A 9,773-nucleotide genomic window follows, 5' to 3' on the forward strand; every position below is an offset into this window, starting at 1 on the left:
GAGCCAGCAGGCCCCGCCCGGAAAAACAACATCCTGGCTTCTGGGGCACCAGCAGGCTCTGTGGGAGGGGTTATTTTTAGCTGGTGAGGCAGCCAGGGCAGGACTTGTATGGCCTTGCCGTCTGGCTGCATAACTCACCCATTGTCCCACCCGACCTTGGGCTCTCTGCCTGCCTCTGCTCTCCAGGCATGGCCCTCCCTGGGGTGCACCTGAGTCACAGACAACCCCAGGAGGAGGGGGCTGGCCTGGGAACACACTCACCTCGTAGCCTCAGGGAGCAAGCCTTCGCCTTGAAAGCAGAACGCGGGCATCCCAAGCTAGGATGGGGGTTCTAGAGCAGCAGGGGCACTGGGCCTTCTTGGGAGAGAGATGGAGGTTCTGGGGGGCCCAGGGCCCAGGGTCTCCCCCGCATGGAGGCAAAGCACCGTTCCAGCCGCACAGCTGGTGTGATGGGAGGCAGCTTCCAAAGGAGGACACAGGTCATTTTAGCGTAGACGTTCTCCGCTCCAGCCGCACCCGGGGGTCAGTTCAACCACATCTCTCATGGGCTGAGAAGGTATGTGTATGAAAGAAGCTCTAGGTCTCAAACTTTCTTGCCCATGCCCAGGAGTTATGCCCTGCTCTTGGGGGATGTGATGTCTGTATTTAAGCCTGGGCACAAACACCATTAGGCAGGTCCAGAACTAGGCTGTGGCATCAAGGATGAAAATAGTGGATGGGAGGGCAGCCAGAATGACTGTGCGGCTGGACCCCTCCGGGAGAAGCCACCTCTACCTCTCCCTGTCCAGAACCAGGAAGCAGGTGTGCCCCAAAGGGTAGGCACCCCGTTTCAGCCTCCTCTTCCTGGGCCAGGGTTCTCCCTCCCAATAGGAATCTGGGACTAGGGGCTTGTTCCCTTGTCCTGCCTTTCAAGACCTGCTCTTGAAAGATGAGAAGTATTGGGAATCCTTGGTGGGTGGAGAGAAGGGTAGAAAAGGGAGTCATTCGTTCGACAAATGTTTATTGAGCACCTACTATGTGCCAGGCACTGTCCCAAGAACCTGGGAGAGGAGGGGTCGGGGTAACCCTTCTCCCAGAAACAAGGCCTGCAGGGGGACAGGGTCTGGGGAGCCTCCTCCCTGAGAGGTGGAAGGCCTTGTATGTGGAAGGTGGAGGCCTCTAGAAATAAGAAGCCTGGGGAATGTTTGGGACTCCAAGGCTGGTGTCTTCCCTGGGGCAAAGCAGGGGTGCAGAGAAGCAAGCTTCCCAGGAGCTGGGACAGCAGCGGGAGGAGGCCCCGTGCCCCCTGCATCACCTCCTCTTCAGCACGGATATGCAGGACTTCTTGAGGGGCCCGATCTGCAGATGGGCATCCACGCTCTCCAGGAAGAAGGCGGGCTTGAGCCTGTGTGTGAAGAGCCCCGCAAAGTGGCTGTCCAGGCGGCTCTGGAAGGGGTCAACCGGGGAGGCTGGGGTGCCACTCCGGCGGGCCCGGGAGGTCTTCAGTCTCCGCAGAAGGCTCATCTTGCCATCCCGCACGGCATAGAAGGCCAGGGTTCGGTCAGCATATTCCAGGCAGATCCCGATGGTGGGCGAGAAGGGGTGGGGCAGGAGCAACTCCAGCCCGTGGAACCAGACGGAGAAGCTGCGTCCGTTCCACTGCAGGCAGCAGGAGTGAGCATTGCGTCCAAGCCGGCCCCGGTCGTAGGGCTCTTGCGGGGAGAAGTCTTCAGCCATGACTCCCACGCTGACCCAGCCCTCAATGATCTCCACCTCCCAGTAGTAGGTGCCCCGGTCCAGGGCGCCCTCGCCCAACACCTGCTCGCAGTGGGTGAAGCGGGTGGGCGACTCTGGGTAGTTGATGGGACACAGCACCCTCTTCACACCCTTGGTTCCAAACAGCTGCAGGAACTTGTCTGCCGTGTCGCTGTCCAGGTCCACGATGTACGCAACTGCTCCCACAGAACAGAGAGAGATGCAGGGCTCAGGTCCAAGGTCAGGTGGGACAGTCCCTCCCCTAGGGGCCCACCTCCCCAAACACAGCCTCTCCCCTCCTCTGCAACTGGCCCTCTGCAAGCAGGCCACCCTGGGGAGCACCCCACGAGCTAACCTAGTTCACTGCATGAATGAGGGACAGGAATCGAAGACCTCATGCGCCAGGGCCCAGCCCAGAAGCCTTGGGAGGGCCCCTTATGAGCAGTGGGGAGAGCCCAGGTGTCGACTTACACTTGAGGAAGTAATCCCTGGGAGCCTCACTCTCCAGGCTGTTGGTGCTTTCAGGGTCTTGGGACTCAGCATCCGCTGCAGAAGAAGAGACAGTGCAGAGGGGGTCTCCCCAGCTGCCCGTGGCTGGGCCGCTGTGCAAGGTGACCGCCCCCCACCGAACCTATGACTGAACTTCTCCTCCTCCCCCTTCCTCCCAGCACCTCAGGCCACCTGGGGACAGGCACACCCCCAAATATGGTACACTGTGTTCACACACATGCCTGGTCCTCAGGCTCTGCCCCCGCTCCACTTCCTCCCTGGGCCTCAGCCCTTCTGAAGCTAGAGGGTGGTCTAGGAGAGGCCTGATCTGCCCCCTGGGCTGTGGCCAAAGGGGCTGACTTGTGCTTACAGGGTGGTGGCTCCAGCCATTGGCAGGATTTTGGGTCCCACCCTGAGCCTGGCAGTTTCCATCCTCCACTCCTGAATGGGCACCAGGCCTGGGGGCCCGTGCGGGGAGTCTGGGGAAGGATGAGTCACTTGCGGGGGGCACCCACCTTCCGTGCCTGGCTTCTGCAGCTCATCCTCGTCGCTGCCCAGCCCCTGCAGCTGCTCCCACTGGCTGGTGCAGGCTGAAGCCAGGCCATCTCGTACCACCTGCACGGCCTGGGATGACTTGGTGAAGCTGAGCTCCCTTGGGGGCCCAGGCCCAGGGCCGCACCCCTCCTCCAGGGCCAGCCTGAGCTCCAGGAGCTCCTGTACCAGACAAACGCCCATTAAGGCCCTGCTGGCCACAGCTCCTCCTGGCTGGGGTGACACGGCGCCGCCAGGGGGCTGGCACAGCCCTGAAGCCCAGGCACCCGCTGCCTTCTCCCTCCGCCTCCCACCTACCCCCTTCCATATCCTCTCTGGCCTGCAGAGCTGCCCTCACCTGCAGGAAGCTGACCGAGTCGGCTTCAGGGACCTGACCGAGGTTGCGGCGGGCCCGGCTGAGCCGGCTGCGCTGTCCCTCCTGCCGCTGCAGGTCGCCCTGGGAGCGGCCCAGCATTGTCGCCTCCCCCTCGTCGATGAAGGACAGCACCTCTGCCTGAAACCCCTGCAGGACGGCTGCAGCCTCGGCAAACAGCCGGCTCACCCTTTCCCGCTCTGCCACGGCTGCACTCTGCACAGGAGGACAGAGGTGGCGGTGATGAAGGCAAAGAACATCACTTCCCATACCCCACTTTCCCCCCTGTCCTCTTGGGGGGACAGAAGCACCAGCCCCAGCCCTGGATCTATGTCAGGTCAGGGGAGACACTTGTGCTCACTGGAGCCGGGCAATGCCTTGAGCGTGGGCTTCTTTAGAGTGGACGGTACCATGCTGAAAGCTCACACTGCCAGGAGGATACAGCAGGAGTGAACGGGGGCGGGGGTTAGGATGGGATCGGACCTTGATGAGGGCCACCGTGCGCCGGGACTGTGCGATGCCCGCGCCCAGCTCATCCATGCGGTCCTCCACAGCGCTCAGGACTTTGGGCTGCTCGGCCTGTGAATAACACCCTTGAGTATGGGGTCTGGCAGAGGTCACAACCCTGCACTGGGGTCCCAGGTCTCACCAAGCGGGGAGGAGAGGGGTGACCTGGGCGGGAGTGGTATCTGGGTATAGGTGGGACTGGGAGTGGCCATGATATGCCAGAGGTGCCTCAAGCCCAGGCTGGTGCCATTCCCGAATGCCCAGGGAGAGGGCAGGCTGGCCAGCTGTGGGTTGTCTGCCTCCCCCCTTTGACTGGTGTGCAAGTAGAGGGCCATCTATGGTCCTCAGTGTTGCTCACATTCATTTGAGAACTTCCTTCAGTGGGGAAGAGGCAGAGAAAGAGAGTGAGGAGGGGGCCCTGCACAAGATGGCATTCAGCTGTCCCGGGCATCATTGTCCCCAAAGAGTCTGTGCCCCCAGCCCAGGCCTGAAAAATAGGGATTCCGGGCAAATCCCCTGGGTCTTATGAGTCACCACTCCAGACAGGAGAGACGGAAAATCCCAAAGCAGAGGCGCCAAGACCGGGCTGGGGGCCAAAGGAAACTGGGGGCGGAGGTAACCGGCCAGGCAGCGTGCACATGCTCCCGCCACGGCCCCCGGAACAGCTGGACAGAGCGGTCTGTGTGCTCGGACCACCCTCTGCAGCGCTCCTTTCGCCTGCCACACCCATCCAAACCCTCAGCCCAGGCAAACGGGGATCTACAGGAGCTCGGCCCGCGCAGCAGCTGCGCGGCGTAAATCAGCCGCCTGGGACCACGTGGGCCTAACCCGGCTCCCGGCTGTTTAAACCCCCAAGGGCCCCGCTCTAGCCTCAGGCCCCCAGCCCGCCCATCTTTTTCGAGTTCTCACTGGGTCCCTCCAACCCCCATTCTCGTCCCGAGCGCAATGTCCCAGAGCGAGAGGAGACCGTCAGGACTGGAAGGGACCGCAAAAATCCTCAGGTTAGAGGAGGGAATTAAGGATGGGGGTGAGGGGTCCCCGGCCCTCGGCCGCCACGCGAGGCCCGTCGCCCGCCCGCCCTCCGCGCCCGCGCCCCACCTCCTGGAGCGCGCGCTCCTGCTCCAGCGACACGAGTTCGTGGCCCCGGTGCTCCTGGGCGGCACAGGCCTCACACAGGCACACTCGCTCCGCGCGGCAGTAGCGCTCGAGCGGCCGCAGGTGGCGCGGGCACAGGCTCTCCTCCAGCCGGCGCAGCGGCGGCACCAGGCGGTGTCCGCGCAGCGCGGGGCTGCGCTCGTGCGGGCCTAGGTGCGCGGGGCAGAAGGAGGCGAAGCAGGAGAGGCAGGAGAGCGCGGCGGGTAGGGCGGCGCCCTCGGGGCACGCGTCGCAGCGCACCGGCTCTTCGCCCGCCGGCCACGGCTCCGGCGCGCAGGGAGCCGACGGCTCCGGGGCGCTGGGCGGCGCGCTGGGCGGCGCACTGGGCGCCACCGGCTCGGGGGCCCGGGCCGGGCCGGGGCCGGGCCCCGGGCCGGAGCCCTGGCGGAGCTGCAGCAGCTCAGACAGCGTGTGGTTCTTGCGGAGCTGCAGGCCGTCGGGGAAGGGCTCCTGGCACAGCGGGCAGCGGGCCGTGCCTCCCGGCCCGCCGGCGCCACCCGCGCCGCGGTGCGGCCAAAGCGCGCCCAGGCAGGCGAGGCAGAAGTTGTGGCCGCAGGGCAGCGTCACTGGCTCCCGGAGCGACTCCAGGCAGATGGGGCAGCTGAAGGGGCCGCTGCCGTCCATGGTTCCTCGGTCGCGGGGCACCGCCTGCGCTGCTCCCGTCTGGGAGGGACCCGGACTGTTCGCGATGCGGCGCCGCCCCTGGGACCGAGACCAAGGATCCGGCCCCCGCCCGCCGCCCGGCTCGGACCGCCCCCCAGCGCCACAGGCCCGCCCGCCGGCCCTGACACCCAGCCCCAGCCCGGACAGCGCGGAGTGGCCTCTGGGCCCCGTCTGACCCCTAGGGGCTCCTGGACGAAAGGGCTGTGAGAGAGAGAGGGCAGAGAGCTGGGAAGGCAGCGGGGGACACGCTGAAAGCAGGGAAGGAGTTCACTCCTCCATGACCCCCCATAAACTCCCCCACCCCGTGGCCAGCCAGGGGCTCCGGAGGGGCTGGGTGACCCCACTGTGTTCCGCAGGCACCTTTGCACTCCAGACCCCTCCGCAGCACCTTTAAGCAAAGTTGCTGAGCTGCTGAAGGCGGGGGTGGGGGTGGGGGGGTGGGGTGGGGGGAAAGTGCTGATATGCGCATGTTTTTGCCCCTATTTAACCCGGGTCGGAAACTTGGGCTTCTCTAAACTTGAAATGGGAAGTTGATATCCTCCAGGTCCATCGTCCTGGGAATTCAGTTACGGTCCACGGTCCACCGACACTCAGGTGGTGTGCCTGGGGCTAGGGATGTGGGTTCCCCAAGTGGAGGCGTTTGCTGAGACTCCTTCAACTATGCACTCAAAATGGTGCATTTTATTATACGTAAACTATACCTCGACAATGTTAAATTTAAAAAATAGAATGGCAACAAAATAACAAAAGTAGCATTGGGTTGTAACCCAAAGTATAAAATAAACATCCATGAGTTCATGCTGGTGTAAATAAATGACTGGATAAATAAATAAATGAGGGAGAATAGACAAATTACCCATTCAGAGGAATTCCAAACAGTTTTGGTAAATACTCCAAGGTGGAGAATGGCTTCCCACTCCTTAAGTATAGACGGTGCATAGTGACTTTCTTCCAAAGGGAGCAGAAGAGTAACTTTACAATGGAGAAACCTGATGAAAACCACATCAGGGTCAACGTCAACAGTGATAAGTCATGTCGGCAGTAAGTACCCTTGATATGATGTGGTCTTCCTACCCAGAAGTCCATAATCCCACTCTAATTATGATTAAAACTTTAGACAAATCCCAATAAGACACAGACTACACAGCACCTGACCAGAACCCCTTGAAACTGTCAAGGTCATCAAACAAAAGCAGGGAAAGTCTGAAAAATTGTCACAGCCAAGAGAAGCCCAAGGAGACATGATAACTAAATGTAATGTGTATTCTGGACGTGTTCCTCAGAGAGAAAAAGGATGTTAGGGGGAAACTAAGGCAATTTGAATAAATTATGGAATATAGCTAATTGGGGCAATGCTTCCTACCCCCAGGCCTGCAGACTTCCTGCTGATGAGAGGCCAAAGTGGAAGGAATAAAGTGGTGGAGAGGATTGATCCACCTAGAGGTGGGGATTAGCCTTTCTTGCTCTGCCGGGGGGCCCTCTTGAAGCCTGGTGTAGTCTCAGAAGCCTTTCCAGAATAATGCTTTTAAATGCACAAAATAAAATGCAGCAGATTCCATGGCAACCAATTACATTGAAATACAGGTTCAAAATATAACGAAATAAATTTGTGATAAAGTAATATATGTGTTTCTTTAACACAAGAACAAATAACAAGATCTGATGGAGGCCTAAGAATTACTGTATTTTTGAAATAGTGATGAATGTAAACATATTTCAGGTTCTCTGTCACCTCTGTAATGTGCAATGAAAAATCTGTAACTTCTTTTTTTTTCTCTCACTGTTGTGGCCTCTCCCGTTGCGGAGCACAGGCTCCGGACACGCAGGCCCAGCGGCCATGGCTCACAGGTCCAGCCGCTCCGCGGCATGTGGGATCTTCCCGGACCGGGGCACGAACCTGCGTCCCCTGCATCGGCAGGCGGACTCTCAACCACTGCGCCACCAGGGAAGCCCAACTTCTTTTTTTTAATTTTATTTTATTTAGTTTTTATGCAGAAGGTTCTTAGTAGTTATCTATTTTACACATATTAGTGTATACACGTCAATCCAATCTCCCAATTCATCCCCACCCCTGCCACTTCTCCCCTTGGTGTCCATACGTTTGTTCTCTACATCTGTGTCTCAATTTCCGCCCCGAAAACCGGTTCATCTGTACCATCTTCCTAGGTTCCATACACGTGGCGTTAATATACGATATTTTTCTCTTTCTGACTTACTTCACTCTGTATGACAGTCTCTAGATCCATCCACGTCTCAACAAATGACTCAATTTCGTTCCTTTTTATGGCTGAGTAATATTCCATTGTACATATGTACCACATCTTCTTTATCCATTCTTCTGTCGATGGGCATTTAGGTTGCTTCCATGACCTGGCTATTGTAAATAGTGCTGCAATGAACATTGGGATGCATGTGTCTTTTTGAATTATGGTTTTCTCTGGGTATATATGCCCAGTAGTGGGATTGCTGGATTATATGGTAATTCTATTTTTAGTTTTATAAGGAACCTCCATAGTGGCTGTATCAATTTACATTCCCACCAACAGTGCAAGAGGGTTCCCTTTTCTCCACACCCTCTCCAGCATTTGTTGTTTGTAGATTTTCTGATGATGCCCATTCTAACTGGTGTGAGGTGATACCTCATTGTAGTTTTGATTTGCATTTCTCTAATAATTAGTGATGTTGAGCAGCTTTTCATGCGCTTCTTGGCCATCTGTATGTCTTCTTTGGAGAAATATCTATTTAGGTCTTCTGCCCATTTTTGGATTGGGTTGTTTGTTTCTTTAATATTGAGCTGCATGAGCTGTTTATATATTTTGGAGATTAATCCTTTGTTGATTCATTTGCAAATATTTTCTCCCATTCTGAGGGTTGTCTTTTCGTCTTGTTTATGGCTTCCTTCGCTGTGCAAAAGCTTTGAAGTTTTCATTAGGTCCCATTTGTTTATTTTTGTTTTTATTTCCATTACTCTAGGAGGTGGATCAAAAAAGATCTTGCTGTGATTTGTCAAAAAATGTTCTTCCTATGTTTCCCTCTAAGAGTTTTATAGTGTCTGGTCTTACATTTAGGTCTCGAATCCATTTTGAGTTTATTTTTGTGTATGGTGTTAGGGAGTGTTCTAATTTCATTCTTTTACATGTAGCTGTCCAGTTTTCCCAGCACCATGTATTGAAGAGACTGTCTTTTCTCCATTGTAAATCCTTGCCTCCTTTGTCATAGATTAGTTGACCGTAGGTGTGTGGGTTTATCTCTGGGCTTTCTATCCTGTTCCATTGATCTATATTTCTGTTTTTGTGCCAGTACCATATTGTCTTGATTACTGTAGCTTTGTAGTATAGTCTGAAGTCAGGGAGTCTGATTCCTCCACCTCCGTTTTTTTCCCTCAAGACTGCTTTGGCTATTCGGGGTCTTTTGTGTCTCCATACAAATTCTAAGATTTTGTGTTCTAGTTCCATAAAATATGCCATTTGTAATTTGATAAGGATTGCATTGAATCTGTAGATTGCTTTGGGTAGTATAGTCATTTTCACAATATTGGTTCTTCCAATCCAAGAGCATGGTATATCTCTCCATCTGTTGGTATCATCTTTAATTTCTTTCATCAGTGTCTTATAGTTTTCTGCATACAGGTCTTTTGTCTCCCTAGGTAGGTTTATTCCTAGGTATTTTATTCTTTTTGTTGCAGTGGTAAATGGGAGTGTTTCCTTAATTTCTCTTTCAGATTTTTCATCATTAGTGTATAGGAATGCAAGAGATTTCTGTACATTAATTTTGTATACTGCCACTTTACCAAATTCATTGATTAGCTCTAGTAGTTTTCTGGTAGCATCTTTAGGATTCTCTATGTATAGTATGTCATCTGCAAACAGTGACTGTTTTACTTCTTCTTTTCCAATTTGTATTCCTTTTATTTCTTTTTCTTCTCTGATTGCTGTGGCTAGGACTTCCAAAACTATATTGAATAATAGTGGTGAGAGTGGACATCCTTGTCTTGTTCCTGATCTGAGAGGAAATGCTTTCAGTTTTTCACCATTGAGAATGATGTTTGCTGTGGGTTTGTCGTATATGGCCTTTATTATGTTGAGGTAGTTTCCCTCTATGCCCACTTTCTGGAGAGTTTTTATCATAAATCAGTGTTGAATTTTGTCAAAAGCTTTTTCTGCATCTATTGAGATGATCATATAGTTTTTCTTCTTCAATTTGTTAATATGGTGTATCACATTGATTGATTTGCATATATTGAAGAATCTTTGCATCCCTGGGATAAATCCCACTTTATCATGGTGTATGATCCTTTTAATGTGTTGTTGGATTCCGTTTG

At 54.8% G+C, this 9,773-nt stretch overlaps 1 protein-coding gene across 1 annotated transcript; it reads right to left on the minus strand.

Moving 5' to 3' along the window:
• Window positions 1-1,290: 1,290 nt before the first annotated feature.
• On the minus strand, window positions 1,291-5,413 carry TRIM47 (tripartite motif containing 47). Its single transcript, XM_065897726.1, has 6 exons — window positions 4,733-5,413; window positions 3,611-3,706; window positions 3,113-3,343; window positions 2,739-2,937; window positions 2,206-2,280; window positions 1,291-1,931 (listed from the first exon to the last, which is right to left on the minus strand). Exons 1-6 carry the CDS (start codon window positions 5,411-5,413, stop codon window positions 1,291-1,293), a joined length of 1,923 nt encoding a protein of 640 aa, XP_065753798.1.
• Between the last annotated feature and the right edge of the window lie 4,360 nt (window positions 5,414-9,773).

Source organism: Phocoena phocoena, chromosome 19, assembly GCF_963924675.1.
Source record: "Phocoena phocoena chromosome 19, mPhoPho1.1, whole genome shotgun sequence".
Classification (NCBI taxonomy): Eukaryota; Metazoa; Chordata; class Mammalia; order Artiodactyla; family Phocoenidae; genus Phocoena; species Phocoena phocoena.